This window comes from Periophthalmus magnuspinnatus, chromosome 1 (genome assembly GCF_009829125.3).
Source record: "Periophthalmus magnuspinnatus isolate fPerMag1 chromosome 1, fPerMag1.2.pri, whole genome shotgun sequence".
In the NCBI taxonomy this organism is placed as follows: Eukaryota; Metazoa; Chordata; class Actinopteri; order Gobiiformes; family Gobiidae; genus Periophthalmus; species Periophthalmus magnuspinnatus.
Genome location: NC_047126.1, coordinates 273,194 through 301,163, shown reverse-complemented (window position 1 = coordinate 301,163; position 27,970 = coordinate 273,194). Strand labels below are relative to the sequence as shown.

Here is a 27,970-nt window from a genome sequence, read left to right as displayed (position 1 = left end):
AAGACGTTTGTCTCCTCGTCCAAGACACTTCAGGTCAGTTTACTGATTATATCCGTCTCAGATATAAAATCAGACGACTGAGGGATTACACAGATATTATGATCAAATTAAATAAAAACAAACAAGGAGTTTGGTACAAATAAACTGAATATTTATAAAATACACAGGACAGAGCAACAATGCAAAAGTACTGTTGAAGTAGTGTTGAAGTAGTGTTGAAGTAGTGTTGAAGTAGTGTTGAAGTACTGCTTAAAGTGACAGAACACTGAATACTGCATTCAGGTGAGTAAACAGAACAGTTTGATCTGAATCACAAATGAAACAAATGTCCAAACATTTAAACATTACACCACAATATTTAAGGTTTGAAAAAGAAAAAAGAGGCACAGGCCACTCCCCCGACACAGGCCACTCCCCCGACACAGGCCACTCCCCCGACACAGGCCACTCCCCCGACACAGGCCACTCCCCCGACACAGGCCACTCCCCCGACAGCAACATCACAACACAATCAGCTGCAGCCCATTAATCAAACAACAGGTTTGGGCCTCGTACAGACTCATACTGCTGACCATCTGCATGACTCCTCAGATGATCCGTCACATCACTCGTGGCGTCCCCCGTCCTCTGCGTGACTCCTCAGATGATCCGTCACATCACTCGTGGCGTCCCCCGTCCTCTGCGTGACTCCTCAGATGATCCGTCACATCACTCGTGGCGTCCCCCGTCCTCTGCGTGACTCCTCAGATGATCCGTCACATCACTCGTGGCGTCCCCCGTCCTCTGCGTGACTCCTCAGATGATCCGTCACATCACTCGTGGCGTCCCCCGTCCTCTGCGTGACTCCTCAGATGATCTTTCAGACTCTCTTTGTCGGTGAATCGCGCCTTACACACTGCGCAGGTGTGATGGACCGCCCTCAGGTGCTGGATCAGACTGGAGCTGTGTTTGAAACGTTTGTCACAGACCAAACAGCTGAAAGGTCTCTCTCCCGTGTGAATGCGCAGGTGCGATTTCAGACTGGCCTTTAATCGAAAAGCTTTGGTGCAAACGGAGCAGATGTACGGTTTCTCTCCTGAGTGAAGCCTTGTGTGTTTTTGGAGGCCGCTTTTATCGCGGTATCCTTTGGCGCAGAACGGGCATTTGTGCGGCCGCTCGTCATTGTGAATCATGAGGTGAGTTTTTAGACCCTGTTTGTTCTGAAAGCCCCGCCCACACTCAGGACACGAGTGCGGCCTCTCGCCGCTGTGGCTCATCATGTGCACACGTAAATGTGACCTCTCTCCAAACTCTTTGCCACACTCTGAACAGCTGTAGGACCTGAGCGCAGCAGGACCCAGGGCTCCCTCCTCCACGTGAACCTTCAGATGAGCGTTCAGGTGGGACTTGTTTGGCGACTGTTGGCGGCACAGGGGGCAGAGGTGGTGCCGGTGCCGCAGGTGCTGAGACAAACCGGGTTTATGTTTAAAGTTTTTCTCACAAAAGGAGCATTTGTGCGGCCTCTCTCCCGAGTGAACCAACATGTGCGTCTTTAAGTCTGTGTTCCGGGGAAACCTCTTCCCGCAGTCTGAGCAGCTGAACGGCGTGTCGTCGATCAGATACGAGTCCGGATCCAGAGTCCCTTCCTCCACATGAGTCTTGAGATGTTGGTTTAGGAGACTTTTGTCTGTGAAACTTTGCTCACAAACGAGGCAGATGTGATGCTGCAGCCACAGATGTCGATCCAGTTGAGAATTCTGTTTAAAACCTTTCTCACAAACTGTACACCTGTAAGGTCTCTCTCCTGTGTGAACCAACATGTGTCTTTTTAAATCGGAGACGTTTGTGAAGCCTTTGCTGCACTCTGAGCATTGGTGAGACTTGAGAAGCGTGCCGTCCACAGTCCCGTCCTCCACGTGAGCTTTCATGTGTCCGTTTAGCGTCATGTTGTTGGGGAAACGCTCCTCACAGACGGGGCACACGTGATGTTGAAATCGCTGGTGTCGAACAAAAGCAGGTTTATGTTTGAAGCACGTCTCACAGAATGAACACCTGTAAGGTCTCTCCTCTGAGTGAACCAACATGTGACGCTTCAGCTCAGCTTTCCACCTGAACGTCTTCCCACACTCTGAACAGCTGTGAGGTCTCTGGTCTGAACAGCTGTGTGGTCTCTGGTCTGAACAGCTGTGTGGTCTCTGGTCTGAACAGCTGTGTGGTCTCTGGTCTGAACAGCTGTGTGGTCTCTGGTCTGAACAGCTGTGAGGTCTCTGGTCTGAACAGCTGTGTGGTCTCTGGTCTGAACAGCTGTGTGGTCTCTGGTCTGAACAGCTGTGTGGTCTCTGGTCTGAACAGCTGTGTGGTCTGTTTATATCAGGAGGTATTAGTGCGTAGGTTCTTTTGGTCGGAGCCTGTTCTGGACTATAGTCTTCTGAGTGGTCGGTGTCTTCATCATCCTCATCATCTTCAGTTTTGGCAGTGACTGTGTGAAGAGGGAAGTCTTGCGGCTCTTGTTTGATGCACGGCTCTGGCTCCTCTGGCTCCTCTTTAACACTGGACGCAAAAAACACAGTTTCAGTTTGGTGAGAAAACAAACAGCAAAACAAATTCTTAGATCTAATGTATTTATTTATGACAGAGAAGTTTCAAACTGATCCCTGGAGCTGAAACTGAAACATTTGCTGGATCGGTTTCCAAATATCGGTTCTGTCGATATCCTGGTTGGACATATAAAATGATGTATGATGAATTTTCATTCACGCAAAGTTCTTGTGTCTTTAGACAACAACACATCAGGATCAGTTTGGTCTTATTTTATTCTAGTTTTAATGAAATGCTCTTTTCAGTCTCTGCCTTGACGTTGTTCGATATCGAGTATTGGTAGATACTTAAAACTATAGAATCGTATCGGAGCTGAAAAAGGTGGATCGTGAATCACTCAAACCCTTTGAACATCGAGGACATGTTCATCTTCTGTTTTAACTTTGACTCCACTGAAAAAAAACTGAAAAAACATTTGACTTTTGTTTAAACTGAAACGTTTTTGTTTCATGTGATAAACTCAGAGACACAAACACACGTCTGACCTGAGCTCTGACCTGAGCTACGACCTGAGCTCCGACCTGAGCTCCGACCTGAGCTCCCACCTGACCTCTGACCTGAGCTCCCACCTGAGCTCTGACCTGAGCTCCGACCTGAGCCCTGACCTGAGCCCTGACCTGAGCTCCGACCTGAGCTTTGAGGTGTTTGAGACATTATGACACAGACCAAGGACAAACTCTGGGACATGCAGCTCTACAACACTTTTACTGTCCCTCTGGCCCTGTCCCTCTGGCCTTGTCCCTCTGGCCCTGTCCCTCTGGCCCTGTCCCTCTGGTCCTGTCCCTCTGGCCCTGTCCCTCTGGTCCTGTCCCTCTGGTCTTTGTGACAGACACCAGCCCGGCTTCGTGCGCACTCACCCCGGGCCGTGCTCCTCCGCTCCTCCGCGCTCCTCCGCTCCCCCGCGCTCCTCCGTCTCCTCCTCCAGTTTCACTTGTTCCATGGTCACTGTGGCGCACACTGCGGGGCTGTGTGCAGTTCGTTTTGGCGCAGTTAGCCTGGGTTAGCCTGGGTTAGCCTGGGTTAGCTTTAGCTTCGGAGCTAGTCACGTGAGGCTCCAGCTGCTGTTCAGACCCACAGGGGGCGCCAAAGAACCCGTATGAACACGTGACTCAAGGAGGCTGTTACTGCCCTGTTCTGCCCCTGGAGGCGCCGCTGAGCCACATCCTCCTGTGTCTCTGTCTCTGATGTGTCTCTGATGTGTCTCTGTCTCTCATGTGTCTCTGATGTGTCTCTGTCTCTGATGTGTCTCTGTCTCTCATGTGTCTCTGATGTGTCTCTGTCTCTGATGTGTCTCTGTCTCTCATGTGTGAAGACACTTCTAAATATTAAATACTATAAAGAGGCAATTAATCATAACTTGATGAGATTTCACTCAGTCTGGTTTGGATCTCTTTTCTAAGAATCCCCTGAGGACCCCCGAGGGCCAGAGGACCCCCGAGGGCCAGAGGACCCACGAGGGCCAGAGGACCCCCGAGGGCCAGAGGACCCACGAGGGCCAGAGGACCCCTGAGGGCCAGAGGACCCAAATGTGAATGACTGAGACACTGTTTGACATGTGATTTTAAGTCCAGTGTCTGTATCATTTAAACTGTCAGAGTCGTCTGGACAAACTCAATGACAACTTTTAGTTTTTGTGTCTAATTTCATCACATCTGAATGTGATTTTTCAAATGACCTTTAAACTCGATAAATCTGTTTCACACATGTGTGAACTGACCCCAGGACAAAGAATAAAACACGACAGACAAAATCAGACATTTAAATACAACAGGGTTTGATGAAACACAGTCTGTGACACGAGTTTAAACACGTTTAAAGACACAGGACACACGAGTCTGGAGGCTTCACTTTCTCCTCAGAAATCAACAATTTGTGATCGAAAAGCAGCATAAGATTTTAAACCAGTGGAAAACATCAAACAGTAAATGAGTGTTGTCACGATACAAACATTTCAAACTGGATTTCCATAAGAAGGACACACATTTTAACACACACGTGTGTTAAACGTGAAACAAAACACAACTCCAGGTCTGTTTGTGATGAGGAAACATTAGAACAGACAGTAGAGAGTAGTGTGATATGGGACTTTTACAAAGTCTCTCATATAGAATCTGCCTCCTCTGCTCCCTCCTCCTCTGCTCCCTCCTCCTCTGCTCCCTCCTCCTCTGCTCCCTCCTCCTCTACCCTCTCCTCTTCCCTCTCCTCTTCCTCGGTCTCTTGGACAGACTCGGGGCAGTGCTTCTTCATGTGTTTGCGCAGAGAGCCGCGGTCGGTGTAGGACTTGGGGCACACTGAACAGCCGAATGGTTTCTGTCCCGTGTGGAGGACGATGTGTGCGCGTAGCAGCGTTTTCTCCACAAAGCCTTTGTCACACAGGGGGCAGCGGTGAGGCTTCTCTCCCGTGTGGCTCCTCATGTGCTTCTGCAGACTGCCTTTGGAGATGAAGTGGCTCTGACAAACTGAACAGCTGAAAGGTCTCTCTCCTGTGTGTACGCGAATATGAGCCTTCAGGTTAGAGCTCTGCACGAAGCCCTTGTGACAGATGGGACAAGTGAACGGTTTCTCGCCCGTGTGCGTCCTCAGGTGACGTTTAAAGTGTCCCCGGAATGCCTGGTGACAGACTGGACACCTGAAAGGTTTCTCTCCACTGTGAGTGAGCGTGTGGCTCTGCAGTTCAGCCCTGCGCTGGAACCTTTTGCCACATTCGCAGCAGAGGTGTGGCTTGTGCTCGCCTTTGCTCACAGAGAGGGGGCGCTCTTGAGACCGTTCATCTCCACAGTGTGTCTTTAAATGGTCCCTCAGAGTTCTGCTCCGAGAAAAGGATTTTTTACAGACAGAACAGCTGTAAGGTTTCTCACTCAGGTGGATTATTTGATGCTGGTTTAAGTGACTTTTATTCTTAAAACATTTGTGACATGATGCACACTGGTGGGGGCGCTCTCCCTGATGAGCTGCACGATGCTTTTCTAGAGCTGCACTATTCTTGAAGCTCTTGCCACATTCTGAACAGCTGTATGATCTGACCTCTCGTTTTACCGCGGCCCCGGGCTCAGAGCGAGTCCCTGTGACCAGAGTCTTTGGTAAAGGCGGAGCCTCTGGGTGGGTTTGGACGTGTTTAATAAAACTTGTCTTTTTTGCAAAACCCTTTTGACAAACTGAACAGCTGTAAGGTTTCTCGCCCGTGTGAATTCTAATATGTCCGTCCACATGACTCTGTCGTCTGAAACATTTCTGACAAAAAGGACACATGAAAGGTTTCTGTCCCGTGTGAATCAATTCATGTCGCCGTAACTCTGAAAGTCGCTGGAATACTCTGCCACAGTCTGAACATCTGCAGGGTTTGGTGCTCTCTCTCACACATCCTGCAGGCTTTTCTGGACTATAGTCGTCAGAGCTGTCAGTCTGCTCCTCCCTCTGCTCCTCCCTCTGCTCCTCACTAGCTAAACAGCTGTATGGTCTCTGGTCTGCTCCACATTCCTCTCCGTTGGTTTCCTCTCTGTTCTCCTCAGTTGTTTTTTGGTGAAGCACAGAGGAATTTTCTTCATCTTCCGGTTTCACGGTGACAGGAGCGAGGGGGAGCTCCTGCAGCTGTTCGTCTGGCTCTTGTTTTACACAGACTGGCTCCAAACTGAAAAAACACAAAAACATTTTAATGTTTTAGTTTCCATCCCATAATAACAAACTGCAGTTTACAGTTTTGTATCATGTTTTTGTTTATTTAAGGAGATATGGTTTATTATTGTCGTGTGGAGGATGGATGATGTAGGCTTGTGGGCGGAGCCTCGTACAGGCTTGTACAGCTAAGTGTAAGGAGGGTTTGAACAGGGCCCGGGAGAGATGGACCTTTTCAAACATGTTTTTGATGAGGCCTCGCTGTTACACCGGGGCCTCGCTGTTACACCGGGGCCTCGCTGTTACACCGGGGCCTCGCTGTTACACCGGGGCCTCGCTGTTACATCATCAATTTCCCCATTAAAAAATAAAGCTTTATCTAATGGAATTTCTGTGATAACCATGGAGACTGTTCACGTGACAGATTTAACTTTGGCTTTTACCATGAACAGCACAGCTCCACTGACCGCACTGACCACACTGACCACACTGACCGCACTGACCAGCACGTTTAGTTCCTGAGCAGGTACTTAAACCTTGCAGTACGGGAGGGGCTCAGGGCCCCTGTGCCACGGGGCCCCTGTGCCACGGGGCCCCTGTGCCACGGGGCCCCTGTGTCACGGGGCCCCTGTGCCACGGGGCCCCTGTGCCACGGGGCCCCTGTGTCACGGGGCCCCTGTGTCACGGGGCCCCTGTCTCCGGTGCCGTTGTTGCGCCTCGAGCTCATGACTCTGTGTCTGTGGATGAGGCGCAGGGACAGACCGGACAAACCGAGAGGCGCTTACGCTGCGGCGGGCTCCGGGGGGTCCTGTGGGGGCTCCTGGTCCTCCTGTGGGGGCTCCTGGTCCTCCTGTGGGGGCTCCTGGTCCTCCTGTGGCTCCTGGTCCTCCTGTGGCTCCTGGGGGCGCGGCGTTCTGGACATGTCTCATTCTTAAACCGTGAGTCCGCGACGGAGGTTTGTCCCGTTAGCTTAGAGGCTAAAGCTAATCACATAGGGGTCCTCATCCCGGGGTCACAGGTGTCCCCAGAGCTGCCTGTTCAAAACTACAGTCTGTCAGTCAGTCCGGTTTGTCCAACATCAACTGGACAAGAGGCAGGAGACAGGAGGAGACAGGAGGAGACAGGAGGAGACAGGAGGAGACAGGAGGAGACAGGAGGAGACAGGAGGAGACAGGAGGAGACAGGTCTTTATTTAACAGTACGCTGTATAAAGCCTGTGTTCTGCTGCTGCTTCGTGCGGCTCATTGTAGAGCTTTAGCTTTATGATGCTAATGCTAACGATACACGCCCACAACCCGGAAGTCACGTGCTCTCTCCAAAACCACAACATCCGGTCCTCGGCCTGCGCCACAGACACATCTCTGCGCCCGGGACAACTGTCCCAGCCCGGACAGAGACACTGAGACATGGCCCAGAGGACGCGGGAGGAGGACACGGAGCTGTGGAGGACAAAGGAGCGCAGCTTCAGCTCGGAGTAAGGCCGCAGGAGGGCGCTCTAAACACGGGCCCCTGTGTCAAAGCGCCGGGAGGGTCCGGGGCCCCTGTGCGGCCCAGACCGAGGGCCCACACTGAGGGCCCACACTGAGGGCCCACACTCTGGGCCGTGGGCGGGTCTTTGGTTCTGTTTATATTCGTTCTTTTATTTTATCAGTGGAGTCACGTGACTCAGGGTCAGTTTATGTAAAGTGACGTTTCATCTTCAAAACTGAAACTCAGATTTATTGTTTATGTAACACACATGTGTCCTGTACATGTGTCATACACGTGTGTCCTGTACACAGGTGAAGGAGGAGCTCGGGGAGGAGGAGGAGCAGGAGCTCGGGAGGAGGAGGAGCAGGAGCTCGGGAGGAGGAGCACATGATGGACCAGGAGCACAGAGGTACAGCTCAGGAGGAGACACATTCTACAGACATTTAAAGTCCAATATTAAACTGTCCTGTTCTTCTGAGGTTTAATCCACGTTCTACTGTTTCACAATAGTGAATTTTACTCCAGTTTAATAAAAGTATTTCCAGATATAAAAGGCGTATTTAAAAAGCCTTATAATGTGTAAAAATGTCAAATAATGTTCCACACGCAGCAGCTTCAGACACAGAGTCGCCTCCTCAGTGTTTAAGCCACATGAGCTGCAGCAGAAACATCTGTGAGACACTAACGCCCAAAATCACAACAACAGTCTCTCGAAGGGCTTCATGTTTTGGTTGATGGGGGAAACCGGAGTACCCGGAGGAAACCCATCCAGACACGGGGAGAAACATGAAAAACTCCACACAGAAAGGCCTGGGCGACCCGGGGATCAACCAAACACACAAAAACACAACAACACACAAAAACAACACACAACAACACACAAAAACACAACAACACACAGGAAAGTCAAATAATCTAATCTCATCTATTCACCAAATTCAATCCAAGCTGATACTCTGAAAATGCCTAGATCAGCGGCTGATACCGATACCAGTATCGGATCAGGACATCTCTACTCAAGTTTTAGAAAACACAGGATTCCATTTCATTGTTTTGCCGACAGTGTCCAAACGTCCGCCTCTTAAACATGAAACCTCTGTTTGGTTGTTGAGTGATTGTGCTGTTGTGGTTCGAGTCCCATCCTTGTGTAATTCTCTGCTCCTCCAACAGGTGCCCAACTTCCACACAAACCTCAAAAGGAACCAAGGCCCCGAACTGTGTCTGAAGAGAAGAACACAGAGGAGCCCAACGGACCTAATGGAGAAGCGGGCTGCAGCTCAGGTCCACTCACACACTTCCACTCAGACAATGAGGAGCAGCTCGAGGAGCAGCCAGAGGAGCAGAGGGGGGACTGGCCTTTGCACTGGGACCACCGCACGTCCCCCAGAGTCCGCCCGGGTCCGGGCTCCTCTGAGGCGGGAGGCAAAGAAAAAACGTTCAGGTGCTCAGAGTGTGGGAAAAGATTTCGCTTTAACTCGGCTTTAAAGAAGCACGTTCTGGTGCACACCGGAGAGAAACCGCACAAATGCTCCGAGTGCGGGAAAGCTTTCCAGTTCATCTCCGATTTAAGGAAGCACATCCTGATCCACTCGGGACAGAGACCTTACAGGTGCACAGTTTGTGATAAAGGTTTTGTGGATGTGAGTAACTTCAGGAGACACGAGAGGATTCACACGGGAGAGAAACCTTTCAGCTGTCCATTCTGTGACAAAGAGTTCACAGACAAAGGCAACGTGAAGAAGCACATGAGAGTCCACACGGGGGAGAAGCCTTTCAGGTGTCCAGTCTGCGAAAAACAGTTTTCATTTCTGGCCTCGTATAAAAGACACGTGAGAATTCACAAGACGGGAGCCGAGGGGAAAGCAGCAGCACCGATGGAGGCCTGAGTGTGACCTGTGACCTCTGTGTGACCTCTGTGTGACCTCTGTGTGACCTGAGTGACCTGAGTGTGCAGGAATGTTGTACTGTGAGGTTAGATGAGATCAGAGCCTCCATGTTTGTCGTCTCTCTTCTGTTCTCACGTTTATCTTCAAATAAACACATTTAGAGAATCAGACACATGGAGTTTGTCCCTGTGGTGTTGCCGTAGAAAGTGATGCTTCTGGGAAATTGGGAAATGATTTATAAAGTTTTGTAATGAGGCCCAGAAATGATTTATGCCCAGGGCCCAGACTTGAAGCTACACCTGTGTGTGACCCCAGTGTGACCCCTGAATGACCCCTGACACAGGTCACATGGGCCATTTTGGACATTTTTGTTTTTTTCTTTTGTTCTGATTAGAGCTTTAAAGGTTCTGTATCACACAAACTCTGAGCTTTAAGTCCTGTTCTAATGCTCTTCAAAAACAGACCTGGAGTTGTGTTTTGTTTCATTCACACGTGTTTGAGTCACACTTTATTATAAATCTGTCTCAAAATACTCCACCTGTTCCACCTTGTGATGTCATGAAGTGGTATTTTTCAGAGTAACAGCTCCTTTTACCTTTGGTTCAGTGGAGATGACAGTTCCAGGACTGAAATGATCCAAATGATTCTAGTGAAGGTGGAGTTTAAAAACACAGTGGAGCACTTCCTGTATCACCACATGATGACATCACAAGGTGGAACAGAGTGTTTTCAGTTTGAGAGAAGAACTCAGTCTAAATCTGCAGGTTTGTGTTAAACTCCAGGTGTGTTTTTGATGAGGAAACATTAGATCAGAAAATGTGGACTGGACCAAACGTGTGACGTGGTTTTGGTTTGAATGTCACAGAATCTCAGTAACTTTGACATTTTAATAAAAGAATAAAAATAAACTGCACTTTTTATTTAACTTGTGTTTTTTTTTTTTTTTTTTTGCAACATAATCCTTTATTTCTACTTTATATATTTTCTGTATGAAATGTAAACAAAGAAAAAAACACTGAATGAGAAAGTGACACTGAGCCTCAGAAAAACAATTTAACTCCACCTGGACCAGGGTCTGGAGGATTTGGGCTTTAGATGCATCTACACACCCTAAAGATCATACTCTGATCATACTCTGATCATACTCTGATCATACTCTGATCATACTCTGATCATATTCTGATCATACTCTGATCATACTCTGATCATACACTGATCATACACTGATCATACACTGATCATACTCTGATCATACTCTGATCATACTCTGATCATACACTAATCATACTCTGATCATACTCTGATCATACTCTGATCATATTCTGATCATACTCTGATCATACACTAATCATACACTGATCATACTCTGATCATACTCTGATCATACACTAATCATACTCTGATCATACTCTGATCATACTCTGATCATACTCTGATCATACTCTGATCATACTCTGATCATACTCTGATCCATGCTGCAGTGCTGCCCCCTGGCGGCCGCAGTTCTCGCGGGGTTTGAGTTTTAAACAGGCGCGCGCCGGGCCCGCCCTCAGGACCCCTGTGATTAGCACTGAAGCTAACACAGGCTAACTGTGCCAAACAGTGAAGAGGAGGCACTAAAACATGGAACAAGTGAAACTGGAGGAGGAAGAGGAGCAGTGGGAGCAGAGAGGAGGAGCAGAGGAGCAGGAGGAGCGCAGAGGAGGAGCAGAGGAGCGCCGGGACCCCGCGGAGGAGCACAGGTCGGTACCGGGCTCCGGGAGGCGGGGGGGTCTGGGTGCAGTTAGAGCCTCTGGGCCCCAGAGTCTGAGAGAAGAGCGTCTCCACCCGGAGACCCGGTTAAACCCGGTTAAGCCCGGTTAAACCCGGTTAAGCCCGGGTGCACCCGGTCAGGTTAAACCCGGTTTAGCCCGGGTGCACGGAGCCCGGAGCGGGTCACGGAGTCTGAGGCTTTAGAAACACGTTTAAAGTTGCACTGTGTTACTTTTCTGCTATAGGCTCCACCACCTGTCCGTCTCCATGGAGACAGTTTGTCCTCATCTGCATCTCTTTAATCACAACTAATGCTGAGAGGGCTCGCCTCTACACAGATCTGACCTGTCACTTGGCCGTGTGGCATCACCTGCCTGTCTCCATGGAGATGGTCCTATGAGACGGAGCAGCTCTGAGGTCTGTCCCCTCATAATGTCCCTCCTGAGGACTCCACTGGTGGAAGTGTCCTGCAGAGAGGGGCGGCCGCTCCACAGATGTGACTCTGTGTGTCTTGCAGAGAGGGGAGGTCTCTCCTCTGCCCTGTGCTCGCCCCTCCAGTGATCAGACCAGTGACTGTGTGACTCTGTTCTGTTTTACGTTTTTGTCAAATGTAACGGCTCATCGCGGTTTTGTCTCTGGGCTTTAAGTGACGAGGTCCTCAGCCAATCAGAACGCAGCAACAAGGTCCTCAGCCAATCAGAATGCAGCAACAAGGTCCTCAGCCAATCAGAACGCAGCAACGAGGTCCTCAGCCAATCAGAACGCAGCAACAAGGTCCTCAGCCAATCAGAATGCAGCAACAAGGTCCTCAGCCAATCAGAACGCAGCAACGAGGTCCTCAGCCAATCAGAACGCAGCAACAAGGTCCTCAGCCAATCAGAATGCAGCAACAAGGTCCTCAGCCAATCAGAACGCAGCTTCTACAGGGCGATTCTTTAGATTTATTTTATTTCGAGGTAAATTCGCCGCCGTCGTGAATCATTTAAATGAGGTTTTGTCCTGTGGCCTCGTCCTAAACCTGAGACTCTGATGATGTCACTCTCAGACGGACCGCACTTTTCTCTGTTGATGACGCTGCAGCTGATGTCATCAAAATTCCCTAGAGGTGTGACGCTAACTGTAGGCACTACTCTGTCTGTCAAACCCAATCTGACCATAGATCTGATTTATGTGAACTCCAGTCCCTCAGATAACACCACAGGTCAGCACTAGTTCAGTGAGTCTCACCTTTTTGTGTAAAATCAAACTCTAAATGGGACCGTGAGCTCAGACTGACCTCAGGCTCTGAACACGAGCTCTTTGAATCACTTTTTAAACCTAAAGACGTGTCCACTGTGCTTCATGTGTCCACTGTGACGTCTCTGCAGAGTATTTATTGATCGCACTGGATTTTACCATGAAATCTCCCAAAGGTAAATTGACAAATGTTGAACCTGATCATTTCTATTAGAGCCAAGACCTCACTGTTACATCACAGATGTACGTGATGATGTCATCTGAAACCCCCGACTCCACCACTCCACTTATTCCCCACTGATGAAACGTTTAATACTGAAAATGATCAGATCCTGTTTTCTGTTTGTGTCCAGTGACGAGCCAGAGGAGCCAGAGGAGCCAGAGGAGCCAGAGGAGCCAGAGGAGCCAGAGCTGTGCTTCAAACCGGAGTCCAGAGACTTCCCTTTCCACATGGTCACTGTGAAAACTGAAGATGATGAAGACAAATCTGTGCTTCATCAAAGACCAGCTGAGGAGAACAGAGAGGAAACCAACGGAGAGGAGTGTGGAGCAGACCAGAGACCATACAGCTGTTCAGACAGTGAGGAGCAGAGGGAGGACTGGGCTCTGCAGTGGGAGCACACAGCCACAGGAGCAGACTTTGATCTGGACTTCTCTGTGGGAGCGAAGGGGAAACCATGCAGGTGTTCCTGGTGTGGGATGGGCTTCGGGCGTTCGGCGGACTTAAAGCGACATGTGTTGATTCACACGGGACAGAGACCATTCAGGTGTTCAGTTTGTGACCAAAGTTTCAGACTGAAAAACATCCTAAAGACTCACATGAGAGTGCACACCGGGGAGAAACCGTTTGTCTGTTCAGTTTGCAATAAGGCTTTTGCGTACAAACAGAGCTTAGAGAAACACAAGTGCGCCGACCCCTCTGCGGCCGAGGAGGAGGCTGCGAGACCTTACAGCTGTTCAGAGTGCGGGAAGAGGTTTTCACGCTCTTCAAACTTAAAAACTCACATGTTCGTTCACACAGAGGAGCGGCCTCAAAAGTGTCCCGTTTGTGAGAGTGCGTTCAAACAGAAGTCCAGTCTGGACCGACACCTCCGCGTGCGCCACAACCTCTGCCCGAGTCCCGCCAAAACCTGCCAGAATCAGAAACCAGGCGGAGACAGGGCGCTGGACCGGTCAGAACCTGCCCGGGCTCACGCGAGGAGCCTGAAAAAACACCAGTGCCCAGAGTGTGGAAAAGGCTTCGCTCGGAAATATGTTCTACGGAGTCACATGCTGCTGCACTCTGAGGATACGTACACCTGCTCCGTGTGCGAACGCCGCTTCAAAAGTAAAAAGTCTTTAGCGGAACATTTCAAGAGCCACCGTGACGACAAACCAACCACCTGCGCGATCTGCTCCAAAACCTTTGCCAGAAACAGCCTCTTAAACAAGCACCTAAAGAACCACTGGGAGGAGAAACCATTCAGCTGTTCAGAGTGTAACAAAGGCTTTCTGTTTGAGAGCCAGTACAAGAGACACATGATGATCCATACGGGCGAGAAACCTTTCAGCTGTCCCTTCTGTGAGAAAGGCTTCGCGGACAAGAGCACGCTTAAGGAGCACATCGAGCTCCACACAGGAGACAAACGCTTCGTGTGCGCCGTGTGCAGCAAAGGCTACACTCAGCACACCAATCTCAGGAAGCACATGATGAAGCACACGGGACAAAAACCCTACGCCTGTCCCACCTGCGGGAAGAGATTTGCAGAGAAGAGTTACATCAGTGTTCACATGGCGACGCACTCCAGCGACAAACCCTTCAAATGTCCCTTCTGTGAGAAAGGATTCACTCAGAGCGGAGCGTTAAAGAAACATCTGGCCATTCACACCGGGGACAAACCTTTCAGCTGTTCAGTTTGTAAGAAAGCCTTCGCCACCGAGGATCGACTCAGGAGACACGCTCTGAGCCACGAAGGACAGAGGACAGTCAGGGCTGACCAGACAGGGGACAGGCCATAGACGGTGTAAATAAACGGACTAAACCGCTAATTGCGGCGTGTTACGTAAAAACTGTGTCCCCTCTCTCTGTAACTTTGGTCTTAAATGTTCATATTAACGCGCTCTACATGATCCTGAGGTTTTTATGTGAACATTAATAACAGACAAATCAGGTCCTTCTTTCCCCGAGGTCGCTCCTGTTAGCGTTAGCAACAGGTTTGATTGACAGCGTTGCTAAGCTCTGGGACACTTAGTCTGTGGACAGACGGGACGGGACACTCTGGGACACAGTCTGTGGACAGATGGGACGGGACACTCTGGGACACTTAGTCTGTGGACAGATGGGACAGATGGGACAGGGGACAGGAGATTCTCACTTTTATGACTGAAGTGTTTCAAATGTGACTGAAATATTTCAATATTTTATATTAAACTTCAAACTGAGGTAAAATCAGTTCTCAGTATTTGTGAACTCACAAGAGTCAGTGTTCCATCACACACGACCTTTAACCTGCCACATGTGACTGGGTTTAAGGTCAAAGTTCACCAGTGCTCCACTGGAGGTGGTGGTAGAATAAAAGTCTGATTACTGTTTAAGAAAATGATTTTCAAAAGTTTTTGAATCCAAACAAACCCTGAGTCCCCCCCCCCCCCCCCCCACACACACACACACACCTTATTTATTTATTTATTTCAGGGACAGTGCACATTTATCGACATTTCTGTAAATATGACAGAATTGACCAAAGGCTTTTTTTCATCTGTCGTCCCTCACAGCAGAGACTGTCCACCTAAAAAACACCCAAAAAAACCTAAAAACACTGAAAAAAACAAAAAAACACAAAAAAATCACCAAAAAACAAGAGTCAAAATTACAAAACAATAAATACATAGAAAACAGACGAGAAATATACACACACTTAAATATACACACACTTAAATATACACACACTTAAATATACACACACTTAAATAAATTGACAGACTCACAACATTCATTCAACTACACACACACTCATGAAGAAAGCACATACACACACACAAGTGCACACAGAGGCCAGCAGGGGGCAGCAGACGCAGCGTTCAGTCAGCAGGGGGCAGCAGACGCAGCGTTCAGTCAGCAGGGGGCAGCAGACAGTGTTCAGTCAGCAGGGGGCAGCAGACAGTGTTCAGTCAGCAGGGGGCAGCAGACGCAGCGTTCAGTCAGCAGGGGGCAGCAGACAGTGTTCAGTCAGCAGGGGGCAGCAGACGCAGCGTTCAGTCAGCAGGGGGCAGCAGACGCAGCGTTCGGTCAGCAGGGGGCAGCAGACGCAGCGTTCGGTCAGCAGGGGGCAGCAGACAGTGTTCAGTCAGCAGGGGGCAGCAGACGCAGCGTTCAGTCAGCAGGGGGCAGCAGACAGTGTTCAGTCAGCAGGGGGCAGCAGACAGTGTTCAGTCAGCAGGGGGCAGCAGACAGTGTTCAGTCAGCAGGGGGCAGCAGACAGTGTTCAGTCCGGGTGTAACTGTGTTTTAAAGGTGTTGGTGGAGCTGATGTTTGAGGTTCAGTCTGAGGCACCAACAGAAAAACTTTGTCCAAAGAAACTTTTCCTGAGGGGATGATGCGTCTCCTCGTGCGTCTCCTCATGCTGCTCCTCGTGTCTCCTCGTGCGTCTCCTCGTGCTGCTCCTCGTGCGTCTCCTCGTGCTGCTCCTCGTGCTGCTCCTCGTGCTGCTCCTCGTGCTGCTCCTCATGTCTCCTCGTGCTGCTCCTCGTGCTGCTCCTCGTGCGTCTCCTCGTGCTGCTCCTCGTGCGTCTCCTCGTGCGTCTCCTCTGGTTCTACTGTGGCTGGTGGTTCTGATGGAGATAAACTGACAGAGTGTTTGATCATGTCCAGGCTCTGAGTCAACGCTGTGTTTGGAGGATTTGTTTTTGGAGTTAGTCTGACCAGACGAACTCCAGACGAACTCCAGACGAACTCCAGACGAACTCCAGACGAACTCCAGACTAACTCCAGACTAACTCCAGACTAACTCCAGACTAACTCCAGACTAACTCCAGACTAACTCCAGACTAACTCCAGACTAACTCCAGACTAACTCCAGACTAACTGCCTCGACGAGCTTCATGAGCAGATCTCTGACCGTTAGACTGGACTCACTCTAGACCAGTGGTTCAGGTTCTGTTAATGACCCCAGAACTGAACGAGAGAACTGAACCAGTGACCCTCTGGTGACCCCGCACAGAGAACTGAACCAGTGACCCTCTGGTGACCCTGCACACGCTGCACAAACTGAGACACTTTGATTCCAAATAAAGATCAACTTTTATTTCCACGACACAAAAATCTGTGACATTTAGAATTTTACACAAAATCATCAAAACATTTGACTAAAAACAGCTCAACCTGGACTCGTTTAGTGAAACAGAACCGGACCAGACCCGGACCAGACCCTGACCAGACCCGGACCAGACCCGGACCAGACCCGGACCAGACCCGGACCAGACCCGGACCAGACCCGGACCAGACCTGGTTGTGGTCGGCTCACTGGCTTTTTTGTACTTTAAGCTTTAGCCCTGGGTTAGCTGCGGTGTAATCCCGGTTTAGACCCCGTTTAGTTTAGTCCCGGTTTAGTCCTGGTTTAGTCCCGGGTTAGTCCTGGGTTAGTCCCGGGTTAGTCCTGGGTTAGTCCCGGGTTAGTCCCGGGTTAGTCCCGGGTTAGTCCTGGTTTAGATCCATGTTACTTAAGGATGTTTCAGTCTGATATTTGCTGGATCGTCTTCTAAATGTCAGTTCAGTCAAACTGATGAAGTCTGTCGAAGTCTGTCCCGGTCTGGTCCTGGACTGTCCCGGTCTGTCCCGGTCTGGTCCTGGACTGTCCCGGTCTGTCCCGGTCTGTCTCAGAATTCATTTCATTTAAAATATCTTGAATTTGTTTCATTTATTGGACAGAACTGAAGAAGCTGGAGAGAAAAGTCGAGTAAAGACCTGGACTGGACCTGGACTGGACCTGGACTTGAAATGGACTTAGACTGGATAGACACTTGACCCCGGGGGGCGGGTCACGGACACTTGACCCTGGGGTCACAGACACCTCCACAGCATCAGACTGAAAAGGTCAAAGGTCAATAAAAAAATCAGTGTGTTGAGCTTGAGTCTCTATGGTTCTCATCATTGTAATATTTAAAACAAACGAGTGAAAACTGCAACTGCACTTTGACCCTAAAGATCAGACTCAAGACACGATACTGATACCGATACTGCTACGATACTGATACCGATACTGATTCACCACAATGATACAAAACACAACACACTGATGTTGTACTTTGTGTTCTGTTAAAATGTGTCTTATCTGTGTGTAACGCCTCAGTGTGGAGGAGGGTCTAGCCCTGGTCTAGTCCTGGTCTAGTCCTGGTCTAGTCCTGGTCTAGTCCTGGTCTAGTCCTGGTCTAGTCCTGGTTTAGTCCTGGTTCAGTCCTGGTTCAGTCCTGGTTTAGTCCTGGTTCAGTCCTGGTCTAGTCCTGGTTTAGTCCTGGTTCAGTCCTGGTCTAGTCCTGGTCTAGTCCTGGTTCAGTCCTGGTTCAGTCCTGGTTTAGTCCTGGTCTAGTCCTGGTCTAGTCCTGGTCTAGTCCTGGTCTAGTCCTGGTCTAGTCCTGGTCTAGTCCTGGTTTAGTCCTGGTCTAGTCCTGGTCTAGTCCTGGTCTAGTCCTGGTTTAGTCCTGGTTCAGTCCTGGTTTAGTCCTGGTTTAGTCCTGGTTCAGTCCTGGTCTAGTCCTGGTTTAGTCCTGGTTCAGTCCTGGTCTAGTCCTGGTCTAGTCCTGGTTCAGTCCTGGTTCAGTCCTGGTTCAGTCCTGGTTTAGTCCTGGTCTAGTCCTGGTCTAGTCCTGGTTCAGTCCTGGTTCAGTCCTGGTTCAGTCCTGGTTTAGTCCTGGTTTAGTCCTGGTCTAGTCCTGGTCTAGTCCTGGTCTAGTCCTGGTCTAGTCCTGGTCTAGTCCTGGTTTAGTCCTGGTTTAGTCCTGGTTAAGTCCTGGTCTAGTCCTGGTTTAGTCCTGGTTCAGTCCTGGTCTAGTCCTGGTCTAGTCCTGGTTCAGTCCTGGTTCAGTCCTGGTTCAGTCCTGGTTTAGTCCTGGTTCAGTCCTGGTTCAGTCCTGGTTTAGTCCTGGTTCAGTCCTGGTCTAGTCCTGGTCTAGTCCTGGTTCAGTCCTGGTTCAGTCCTGGTCTAGTCCTGGTCTAGTCCTGGTTCAGTCCTGGTTCAGTCCTGGTTCAGTCCTGGTCTAGTCCTGGTCTAGTCCTGGTCTAGTCCTGGTTTAGTCCTGGTTCAGTCCTGGTTCAGTCCTGGTTTAGTCCTGGTCTAGTCCTGGTTTAGTCCTGGTTCAGTCCTGGTCTAGTCCTGGTCTAGTCCTGGTCTAGTCCTGGTTCAGTCCTGGTTCAGTCCTGGTTCAGTCCTGGTCTAGTCCTGGTCTAGTCCTGGTTCAGTCCTGGTTCAGTCCTGGTTCAGTCCTGGTCTAGTCCTGGTCTAGTCCTGGTCTAGTCCTGGTTTAGTCCTGGTTTAGTCCTGGTCTAGTCCTGGTCTAGTCCTGGTTCAGTCCTGGTCTAGTCCTGGTCTAGTCCTGGTTTAGTCCTGGTCTAGTCCTGGTCTAGTCCTGGTTTAGTCCTGGTTTAGTCCTGGTTCAGTCCTGGTCTAGTCCTGGTCTAGTCCTGGTCTAGTCCTGGTTTAGTCCTGGTTTAGTCCTGGTTCAGTCCTGGTCTAGTCCTGGTCTAGTCCTGGTTTAGTCCTGGTTTAGTCCTGGTTTAGTCCTGGTTCAGTCCTGGTCTAGTCCTGGTCTAGTCCTGGTCTAGTCCTGGTCTAGTCCTGGTTTAGTCCTGGTCTAGTCCTGGTCTAGTCCTGGTCTAGTCCTGGTCTAGTCCTGGTTTAGTCCTGGTCTAGTCCTGGTCTAGTCCTGGTCTAGTCCTGGTCTAGTCCTGGTTTAGTCCTGGTTTAGTCCTGGTTCAGTCCTGGTCTAGTCCTGGTCTAGTCCTGGTCTAGTCCTGGTTTAGTCCTGGTTTAGTCCTGGTTCAGTCCTGGTCTAGTCCTGGTCTAGTCCTGGTCTAGTCCTGGTCTAGTCCTGGTTTAGTCCTGGTCTAGTCCTGGTTTAGTCCTGGTTTAGTCCTGGTCTAGTCCTGGTCTAGTCCTGGTTCAGTCCTGGTCTAGTCCTGGTCTAGTCCTGGTTTAGTCCTGGTCTAGTCCTGGTCTAGTCCTGGTTTAGTCCTGGTTTAGTCCTGGTCTAGTCCTGGTCTAGTCCTGGTCTAGTCCTGGTTTAGTCCTGGTTTAGTCCTGGTTTAGTCCTGGTTCAGTCCTGGTCTAGTCCTGGTCTAGTCCTGGTCTAGTCCTGGTCTAGTCCTGGTTTAGTCCTGGTCTAGTCCTGGTCTAGTCCTGGTCTAGTCCTGGTCTAGTCCTGGTTTAGTCCTGGTCTAGTCCTGGTCTAGTCCTGGTCTAGTCCTGGTTTAGTCCTGGTTTAGTCCTGGTCTGTGGTGGATTTTGGTCTTCTTCTTGTGACAGATTCAGGAAAGATTCATTTCTGTTAACGGGACTTTTTTTTGTCGACACCTGAAAAATGAGGCTCGCCTGGCTCTCCTCCACCCCCTCCCTCCTCCACCTTTTGTGTGTTGTTGTGTTTTTGTGTGTTGTTTTGTTTTTGTGTGTTGTTTGTTTTTGTGTGTTGTTGTATGTTGTGTTTTTGTGTGTTGTTTTGTTTTTGTGTGTTGTGTGTTTTTGTGTGTTGTTGTGTTTTTGTGTGTTTTTGTGTGTTGTTTGTTTTTGTGTGTTTTTTGTGTTGTTGTGTTTTTGTGTGTTGTTTGTTTTTGTGTGTTTTTGTGTGTTGTTTGTTTTTGTGTGTTGTTTTGTTTTTGTGTGTTGTTTGTTTTTGTGTGTTGTGTGTTTTTGTGTGTTGTGTGTTTTTGTGTGTTGTTGTGTTTTTGTGTGTTTTTGTGTGTTGTTGTGTTTTTGTGTGTTGTTTGTTTTTGTGTGTTGTTTGTTTTTGTGTGTTTGTTTTTGTGTGTTGTTTGTTTTTGTGTGTTGTTTTGTTTTTGTGTGTTGTTTGTTTTTGTTTTTGTGTGTTTTTGTGTGTTGTTTTGTTTTTGTGTTGTTGTGTTTTTGTGTGTTTTTGTGTGTTGTTTGTTTTTGTGTGTTGTTGTGTTTTTGTGTGTTTGTTTTTGTGTGTTTTGTTTTTGTGTGTTGTTTTGTTTTTGTGTGTTGTTTGTTTTTGTTTTTGTGTGTTTTTGTGTTTTGTTTTTGTGTGTTGTTTTGTTTTTGTGTGTTGTTGTGTTTTTGTGTGTTGTGTTTTTGTGTGTTGTTTGTTTTTGTGTGTTGTTGTGTTTTTGTGTGTTGTTGTGTTTTTGTGTGTTGTTTTGTTTTTGTGTGTTGTGTGTTTTTGTGTGTTGTTGTGTTTTTGTGTGTTGTTGTGTTTTTGTGTGTTGTTTGTTTTTGTGTGTTTTTGTTTTTGTTTTTGTGTGTTTTTGTGTGTTTTTGTGTGTTGTTTGTTTTTGTGTGTTGTTTTGTTTTTGTGTGTTGTTTGTTTTTGTTTTTGTGTGTTTTTGTGTGTTGTTTGTTTTTGTGTGTTGTTGTGTTTTTGTGTGTTTGTTTTTGTGTGTTTGTTTTTGTGTGTTGTTTGTTTTTGTGTGTTTGTTTTTGTGTGTTGTTTGTTTTTGTGTGTTGTTTGTTTTTGTGTGTTGTTGTGTTTTTGTGTGTTTTGTTTTTGTGTGTTGTTTGTTTTTGTGTGTTGTTTGTTTTTGTGTGTTGTTTTGTTTTTGTGTGTTTGTTTTTGTGTGTTTGTTTTTGTTTTTGTGTGTTTTGTTTTTGTGTGTTGTTGTGTTTTTGTGTGTTTTTGTGTTTTTGTGTGTTGTGTGTTGTTTGTTTTTGTGTGTTGTTTGTTTTTGTGTGTTTTTGTGTGTTGTTTTGTTTTTGTGTGTTGTTTTGTTTTTGTGTGTTGTTTGTTTTTGTTTTTGTGTGTTTTTGTGTTTTGTTTTTGTGTGTTGTTTTGTTTTTGTGTGTTGTTGTGTGTTGTGTTTTTGTGTGTTGTTTGTTTTTGTGTGTTGTTGTGTTTTTGTGTGTTTGTTTTTGTGTGTTGTTGTGTTTTTGTGTGTTGTTTGTTTTTGTGTGTTGTTGTGTTTTTGTGTGTTTGTTTTTGTGTGTTGTTGTGTTTTTGTGTGTTTGTTTTTGTGTGTTGTTGTGTTTTTGTGTGTTTGTTTTTGTGTGTTTGTTTTTGTGTGTTGTTTTGTTTTTGTGTGTTGTTTGTTTTTATGTGTGTTTTGTTTTTGTGTGTTGTTTTGTTTTTGTGTGTTGTTTGTTTTTGTGTGTTTGTTTTTGTGTGTTGTTTGTTTTTGTGTGTTTGTTTTTGTTTTTGTGTGTTTTGTTTTTGTGTGTTGTTTGTTTTTGTGTGTTGTTTGTTTTTGTGTGTTGTTGTGTTTTTGTGTGTTGTTTGTTTTTGTTTTTGTGTGTTTTTGTGTGTTGTTTTGTTTTTGTGTGTTGTTTGTTTTTGTTTTTGTGTGTTTTTGTGTGTTGTTTTGTTTTTGTGTGTTGTTTTGTTTTTGTGTGTTGTTGTGTTTTTGTGTTTTGTTTGTTTTTGTGTGTTGTTGTGTTTTTGTGTGTTTGTTTTTGTGTGTTGTTTTGTTTTTGTGTGTTGTTGTGTTTTTGTGTGTTGTGTTTTTGTGTGTTTTTGTGTGTTGTTTGTTTTTGTGTGTTGTTGTATGTTGTGTTTTTGTGTGTTGTGTGTTTTTGTGTGTTGTTGTGTTTTTGTGTGTTGTTTGTTTTTGTGTGTTGTTGTGTTTTTGTGTGTTGTTTGTTTTTGTGTGTTGTTGTGTTTTTGTGTGTTGTTTGTTTTTGTGTGTTTTTGTGTGTTGTTTGTTTTTGTGTGTTGTTGTGTTTTTGTGTGTTGTTGTGTTTTTGTGTGTTGTGTGTTTTTGTGTGTTGTGTGTTTTTGTGTGTTGTTGTGTTTTTGTGTGTTGTGTTTTTGTGTGTTGTTGTGTTTTTGTGTGTTGTGTTGTTGTGTGTTGTTGTGTGTTGTGTGTTTTTGTGTGTTTTTGTGTGTTGTGTGTTTTTGTGTGTTGTTGTGTTTTTGTGTGTTGTGTGTTTTTGTGTGTTGTTGTGTTGTTGTGTGTTGTTGTGTTTTTGTGTGTTGTTGTGTTTTTGTGTGTTGTGTGTTTTTGTGTGTTGTGTGTTTTTGTGTGTTGTGTGTTTTTGTGTGTTGTGTGTTTTTGTGTGTTGTTGTGTTTTTGTGTGTTGTTGTGTTGTTGTGTGTTGTTGTGTTTTTGTGTGTTGTTGTGTTTTTGTGTGTTTGTTTTTGTGTGTTGTTGTGTTTTTGTGTGTTTGGTTGATCCCCGGGTCACCAGGCCTTTCTGTGTGGAGTTTTTCATGTTTCTCCTCGTGTCTGGATGGGTTTCCTCCGGGTACTCCGGTTTCCCCCATCAACCAAAACATGAACGCCCTTCAGACGACTGTGGTTGTGATTTTTTTTACAAAAATAAAATGAATTGAATTGAATTGAATAGTTTATCGATCAGTGTCAGTATCGGTCAGTGTCAGTATCGATACTTTGGGGTCAGACTCACGTTCTGTCTGTGGCTCCAGCGCTCACCACAAACCTGTCGTCACACGAGAACCTCACACAGCTCACACTCCCAGAGTGACCTCCAAAACCACGAGAAGAACCCTGCAGGAGGAGCAGAGAGGAGCAGGAGGAGCAGAGTCAGAGGAGCAGAGAGGAGCAGAGTCAGAGGAGCAGAGCCAGAGGAGCAGGGTCAGAGGAGCAGAGAGGAGCACGAGGAGCAGAGTCAGAGGAGCAGAAAGGAGCAGGAGGAGCAGGGCCAGAGGAGCAGACAGGAGCAGGAGGAGCAGTCACCTGTTGTGGGGGGAAGCTGAACAGCTGTATGACTCCTCTGTTGTCTCCCGTCACCACAGAGAGTCCAGAGTGAGACGCACTCAGGGTCGTGACCTCTGTGACCTCTGTGACCTCTGGGGCTCGAGGCCACACCCCCTGCACCTCTTCCCCGACGACGCTGCGGAAACACGGAAACGGTCGGTGGGTTTGTGTCACATGGTCCGTCTCTCTGTTCTGTGATTGGTCGGTTTGTCTCACCTGGTCCAGCTCGCCCAGGTGACCCTGTCGCTGTGAGGCACCTCTTTCCCACTCGGCACCTCCACGACGTGACGAGAGAGGGCGCTAGTGCACACCTGGAGACACGCCGAGACCAGGACTGAGGCGGGACTAGACCAGGACTGAGGCGGGACTAGACCAGGACTAAACTAGGACTAGACCAGGACTGAGGCGGGACTAGACCAGGACTAAACTAGGACAAGACCAGGACTGAGGCGGGACTAGACCAGGACTGAGGCGGGACTAGACCAGGACTAAACTAGGACAAGACCAGGACTAAACTAGGACAAGACCAGGACTGAGGCGGGACTAAACCAGGACTGAACCAAGACTAAATCAGGTCTTGAGTGTGCTGAGTACCTGTACGAATCTGGAGTCCGCAGAGAAGTCCATGGTCTTCACGGGTCCAGGCAGGTCTTTGCAGAACCCAACCCGGTTCAGACCAGGACCCAAACTCAGGTCGTAGAAGTCCACCAGAGAGTCCAGGAACCCCACAGCCAAAAACCTCCCATCAGGACTGAACCTAGACCAAAGACCAGAGCCTAGATCAGACCAGAGACCAGAGACCGGACCAGAGACCGGACCAGAGACCGGACCAGAGACCGGACCAGAGACCGGACCAGAGACCAGAGACCACAGTCCATGGCTTCATTGAGGTGGCACCTGAACGCCTGTACGGTGAGAGTCATACAGGGGCCATGGTCCTCGGGCCCTGGTCCTCGGGCCCTGGTCCTCGGGCCCTGGTCCTCGGGCCCTGGTCCTCGGGCCCTGGTCCTCACCTGAGCGCCTGAATGGCTCCGTTGCGGTCCCGTTTGCTGCCCCACAGGAGCAGGTTGTGTGTGGTCAGGAGCAGGACTTCTCCGTGGTCCAGGCCGATGGCGAGGAGGTCTCCACTGAAGCTGAAGCTGCAGCACAGAGCCACACGGCCAACGCTCACACAGCTCAGCAGCTTCTGTAACACAACACAACTGACCACGACTGACCACGACTGACCACAACTGACCACAACTGACCACGACTGACCACGACTGACCACAACTGACCACGACTGACCACGACTGACCACGACTGACCACGACTGACCACGACTGACCACAACTGAGCACGACTGACCACGACTGACCACGACTGAGCACGACACATCACAGCTCTGACCTTCAGTTTTCACAAAGGTCGAAATTATTTTTCTGATCATAAACTTTTTCTCAAAATCCATCTGATTGGTCAGAGCGGTCACATGGTACGATCATGTGACGTGAACGAGTCCGACGAGCAAACTCCACACAGACAGACCAGGACTAAACCGGGACTAAACCGGGACTAAACCGGGACTAAACCAGGACTAAACCAGGTCTAAACCAGGACTGAACCAGGACTAAACCAGGACTAAACCAGGTCTAAACCAGGACTGAACCAGGACTAAACCAGGACTAAACCAGGACTAAACCAGGACTGAACCAGGACTAAACCAGGACTAAACCAGGACTAAACCAGGTCTAAACCGGGACTGAACCGGGACTAAACCAGGACTAAACCAGGTCTAAACCGGGACTGAACCGGGACTAAACCAGGACTAAACCAGTCTGAATATGAGTGGCACCTTTTCGCTGATGTCCCAAATCCTCAGGGTGGCGTCATTTCCAGTCGTCACTAGTAGCTCTCTGACCGGATGAGTGTCCAGGCCGCAGACTCCGCCCACCGCCGTAGCCCCGCCCATGATTGCGGGGGGAGCGCTGGAGAGCGCAGTACCAGCAGTGGCCACGGGGGCAGCACCAAGTCCGTTCAGGAGCAGATTCGACGCTGCATTTTTCTCCCCAAGTTCAACGATGTCACCGCCTCTCGTCCCAACAAGGATCCTGCCCTAAAACCAAGACCAAACCAGGACTAAACCAGGTCTAAACCAGGACTAAACCAGGACTGAACCAGGACTGAACCAGGACTAAACCAGGACTAAACCAGGACTAAACCAGGTCTAAACCAGGACTAAACCAGGACTGAACCAGGACTGAACCAGGACTAAACCAGGACTAAACCAGGACTGAACCAGGTCTAGACCAGGTCTAGACCAGACTTACGTTGCCTCTGCAGACTGATCGGACGTTCTCCACAGGTTTTCCAGTCTCCAGATGAAACGCTCGGCACCGCTTCATTTCCTGATCCCAAAGTTTCACGGATCCTCCCTCTTTAGTCCTGAACACAGACCGGGATCAGAACCAGACCAGCACTAACCCAGGACTAAACCAGGACTGAACCAGGACTGAACTAGGACTGAACTAGGACTACACCAGGTCTGACCCGGGGTCACTCACGGCCTCTCTTTGGCCCCGGTGACAATGAGTCCGTCGCTCAGGGTGGTGCACATGCTGAAGATGGGGCCAGCGTGAGCTTTCTCCACCACTCGCTCCAGAAGGTGCTCCCTCCACACGTACACGTCTCCACTGACCGCTCCAGAGAACGTCAGGCTGTTCTGAGGAGCACAGAGAGAACAAGCACACTGAAGAGAGGACAATCACACCACAGAGAAGACAATCACACCACAGAGAGAACAAGCACACTGAAGAGAGAACAAGCACACTGAAGAGAGAACAATCACACCACAGAGAGAACAATCACACCACAGAGAGAACAATCACACCACAGAGAGAACAATCACACCACAGAGAGAACAATCACACCACAGAGAGGACAATCACACCACAGAGAGAACAAGCACACTGAAGAGAGAACAAGCACACTGAAGAGAGAACAATCACACCACAGAGAGAACAATCACACCACAGAGAGAACAATCACACCACAGAGAGAACAATCACACCACAGAGAGAACAATCACACCACAGAGAGGACAATCACACCACAGAGAGAACAAGCACACTGAAGAGAGAACAAGCACACTGAAGAGAGAACAATCACACCACAGAGAGAACAAGCACACTGAAGAGAGAACAAGCACACTGAAGAGAGAACAATCACACCACAGAGAGAACAATCACACCACAGAGCACAGACCCTCCAAAACCCGAGTCAGATCCTGCTCTAAACCCATTACGTTCTTCATTAAACCCATCGCTTCTCTAGACTGGTTCAGATCCTCCTCTAGACCTGTTTGGATCCTCCTCTAAACCGGTTCAGATCCTTGTTAAACCGGTTGAATTCTCTCCTGAACAGCTGAAAGGACTCACGGCTCCGAAGGCGAGCGCCAGCATGGTCTGGTCCTTGGCTCCGCCCACGCAGGTGCTCAGTCCTCTCTTGTAGATCAGAGCTCCTCCCACGACGCTCCAAAACTTCACGTGTTTTACTCCGACGGAGACGAAGTGCGAGTCCGAATCCGGGCGAAACTCCGCCAAGAACACGCGCTCTCTGTGCCCGCCCCTGCTCGCCACCATGGACCCTACAGAACAAGAAGAACCAATCAGAGCCCAGGGATTTATATTTATGGAGAGGCGTCGTGTGGAGCGTTGTGTGGGGCGTCGTGTGGAGCGTGTGGGGCGTGGGGGACGTCGGGTGGAGCGTGGGGGACGTCAGGTGGAGCATGTGGGGCGTCGTGTGGAGCGTGTGGGGCGTCGGGTGGAGCGTGTGGGGCGTCGTGTGGAGCGTGTGGGGCGTCGGGTGGAGCGTCATGTGGAGCGTGGGGGACGTCGGGTGGAGCGTGGGGGACGTCGTGTGGAGTGTGTGGGGCGTCGGGTGGAGCGTGTGGGGCGTCGTGTGGGGCGTCGTGTGGAGCGTGGGGGACGTCGGGTGGAGCGTGGGGGACGTCGTGTGGAGTGTGGGGGACGTCGGGTGGAGCGTGTGGGGCGTCGGGTGGAGCGTGTGGGGCGTCGGGTGGAGCGTGTGGGGCGTCGGGTGGAGCGTGTGGGGCGTCGTGTGGGACGTCGGGTGGAGCGTGTGGGGCGTCGGGTGGAGCGTGTGGGGCGTCGGGTGGGACGTCGGGTGGAGCGTGTGGGGCGTCGTGTGGAGCGTGGGGGACGTCGGGTGGAGCGTGTGGGGCGTCGTGTGGAGCGTTGTGTGGGGCGTGGGGGACGTCGGGTCGAGCGTGGGGGACGTCAGGTGGAGCGTGTGGGGCGTCGTGTGGAGCGTGTGGGGCGTCGGGTGGAGCGTGTGGGGCGTCGTGTGGAGCGTGGGGGACGTCGGGTGGAGCGTGTGGGGCGTCGTGTGGGGCGTCGTGTGGAGCGTGGGGGACGTCGGGTGGAGCGTGGGGGACGTCGGGTGGAGCGTGGGGGACGTCGGGTGGAGCGTGGGGGACGTCGTGTGGAGTGTGGGGGACGTCGGGTGGAGCGTGTGGGGCGTCGGGTGGAGCGTGTGGGGCGTCGGGTGGAGCGTGTGGGGCGTCGGGTGGGACGTCGGGTGGA

General features: G+C 49.4%; 5 protein-coding genes across 6 annotated transcripts in view; 2 read left to right on the top strand and 3 right to left on the bottom strand.

Moving 5' to 3' along the window:
- Positions 1 to 132: 132 nt before the first annotated feature.
- Positions 133 to 3,637, bottom strand: LOC117378369 (gastrula zinc finger protein XlCGF57.1-like). Its single transcript, XM_033974960.2, has 2 exons — positions 3,435 to 3,637; positions 133 to 2,529 (listed from the first exon to the last, which is right to left on the bottom strand). The coding sequence occupies exons 1-2, from the start codon at positions 3,515 to 3,517 to the stop codon at positions 813 to 815; spliced, it is 1,800 nt and encodes a 599-aa protein (XP_033830851.2). The 5' UTR covers positions 3,518 to 3,637; the 3' UTR covers positions 133 to 812.
- Positions 3,638 to 4,320: 683 nt separating this feature from the next.
- LOC117378347 (gastrula zinc finger protein XlCGF57.1-like) lies at positions 4,321 to 7,203 on the bottom strand. The gene is made up of 2 exons (XM_055222444.1): positions 6,975 to 7,203; positions 4,321 to 6,205 (listed from the first exon to the last, which is right to left on the bottom strand). The coding sequence occupies exons 1-2, from the start codon at positions 7,109 to 7,111 to the stop codon at positions 4,678 to 4,680; spliced, it is 1,665 nt and encodes a 554-aa protein (XP_055078419.1). The 5' UTR covers positions 7,112 to 7,203; the 3' UTR covers positions 4,321 to 4,677.
- An 82-nt stretch (positions 7,204 to 7,285) lies between these two features.
- LOC117378325 (zinc finger protein 235-like) lies at positions 7,286 to 10,453 on the top strand. Its single transcript, XM_055222548.1, has 3 exons — positions 7,286 to 7,663; positions 7,995 to 8,068; positions 8,830 to 10,453. The coding sequence occupies exons 1-3, from the start codon at positions 7,596 to 7,598 to the stop codon at positions 9,543 to 9,545; spliced, it is 858 nt and encodes a 285-aa protein (XP_055078523.1). The 5' UTR covers positions 7,286 to 7,595; the 3' UTR covers positions 9,546 to 10,453.
- A 643-nt stretch (positions 10,454 to 11,096) lies between these two features.
- On the top strand, positions 11,097 to 15,314 carry LOC129456309 (gastrula zinc finger protein XlCGF57.1-like). 2 transcript variants are annotated; one of them, XM_055222437.1, is made up of 2 exons: positions 11,097 to 11,291; positions 12,907 to 15,314. In XM_055222437.1, the coding sequence occupies exon 2, from the start codon at positions 12,984 to 12,986 to the stop codon at positions 14,529 to 14,531; it is 1,548 nt and encodes a 515-aa protein (XP_055078412.1). In that variant the 5' UTR covers positions 11,097 to 11,291; positions 12,907 to 12,983; the 3' UTR covers positions 14,532 to 15,314. The 2 variants fall into 2 exon arrangements, with proteins under 2 accessions (XP_055078412.1, XP_055078407.1); XM_055222432.1 differs by having other exon boundaries at positions 11,097 to 11,287; positions 12,887 to 15,105.
- A 1,766-nt stretch (positions 15,315 to 17,080) lies between these two features.
- LOC117378294 (echinoderm microtubule-associated protein-like 6) overlaps positions 17,081 to 27,970 on the bottom strand; it is a 32,641-nt gene continuing 21,751 nt past the window's right edge. Inside the window, exons 34-42 of the mRNA XM_055222304.1 lie at positions 26,804 to 27,012; positions 25,931 to 26,088; positions 25,697 to 25,811; positions 25,222 to 25,482; positions 24,401 to 24,573; positions 23,982 to 24,144; positions 23,604 to 23,698; positions 23,367 to 23,523; positions 17,081 to 17,596 (exon numbers count right to left, since the gene is read on the bottom strand). Coding sequence (XP_055078279.1) covers positions 17,429 to 17,596; positions 23,367 to 23,523; positions 23,604 to 23,698; positions 23,982 to 24,144; positions 24,401 to 24,573; positions 25,222 to 25,482; positions 25,697 to 25,811; positions 25,931 to 26,088; positions 26,804 to 27,012 — 1,499 coding nt within the window. The 3' untranslated portion in view covers positions 17,081 to 17,428. The remainder of the gene's footprint in view (positions 17,597 to 23,366; positions 23,524 to 23,603; positions 23,699 to 23,981; positions 24,145 to 24,400; positions 24,574 to 25,221; positions 25,483 to 25,696; positions 25,812 to 25,930; positions 26,089 to 26,803; positions 27,013 to 27,970) is intronic.

Coding starts and splice junctions, on each gene's coding strand:
- LOC117378347 (XM_055222444.1), bottom strand. CDS start 7,111: ATGTCCAGAACGCCGCGCCCCCAGGAGCCACAGGAGGACCAGGAGCCA. Junction 6,206..6,974: donor CCCCCGGAGCCCGCCGCAGC/GTAAGCGCCTCT, acceptor GTGTTTTTTCAG/TTTGGAGCCAGTCTGTGTAA.
- LOC129456309 (XM_055222432.1), top strand. CDS start 11,169: ATGGAACAAGTGAAACTGGAGGAGGAAGAGGAGCAGTGGGAGCAGAGA. Junction 11,288..12,886: donor GACCCCGCGGAGGAGCACAG/GTCGGTACCGGG, acceptor GTTTGTGTCCAG/TGACGAGCCAGAGGAGCCAG.
- LOC117378369 (XM_033974960.2), bottom strand. CDS start 3,517: ATGGAACAAGTGAAACTGGAGGAGGAGACGGAGGAGCGCGGGGGAGCG. Junction 2,530..3,434: donor GCGGAGGAGCACGGCCCGGG/GTGAGTGCGCAC, acceptor TTTTGCGTCCAG/TGTTAAAGAGGAGCCAGAGG.
- LOC117378325 (XM_055222548.1), top strand. CDS start 7,596: ATGGCCCAGAGGACGCGGGAGGAGGACACGGAGCTGTGGAGGACAAAG. Junction 7,664..7,994: donor GAGCGCAGCTTCAGCTCGGA/GTAAGGCCGCAG, acceptor CTCGGGGAGGAG/GAGGAGCAGGAGCTCGGGAG. Junction 8,069..8,829: donor GATGGACCAGGAGCACAGAG/GTACAGCTCAGG, acceptor CTCCTCCAACAG/GTGCCCAACTTCCACACAAA.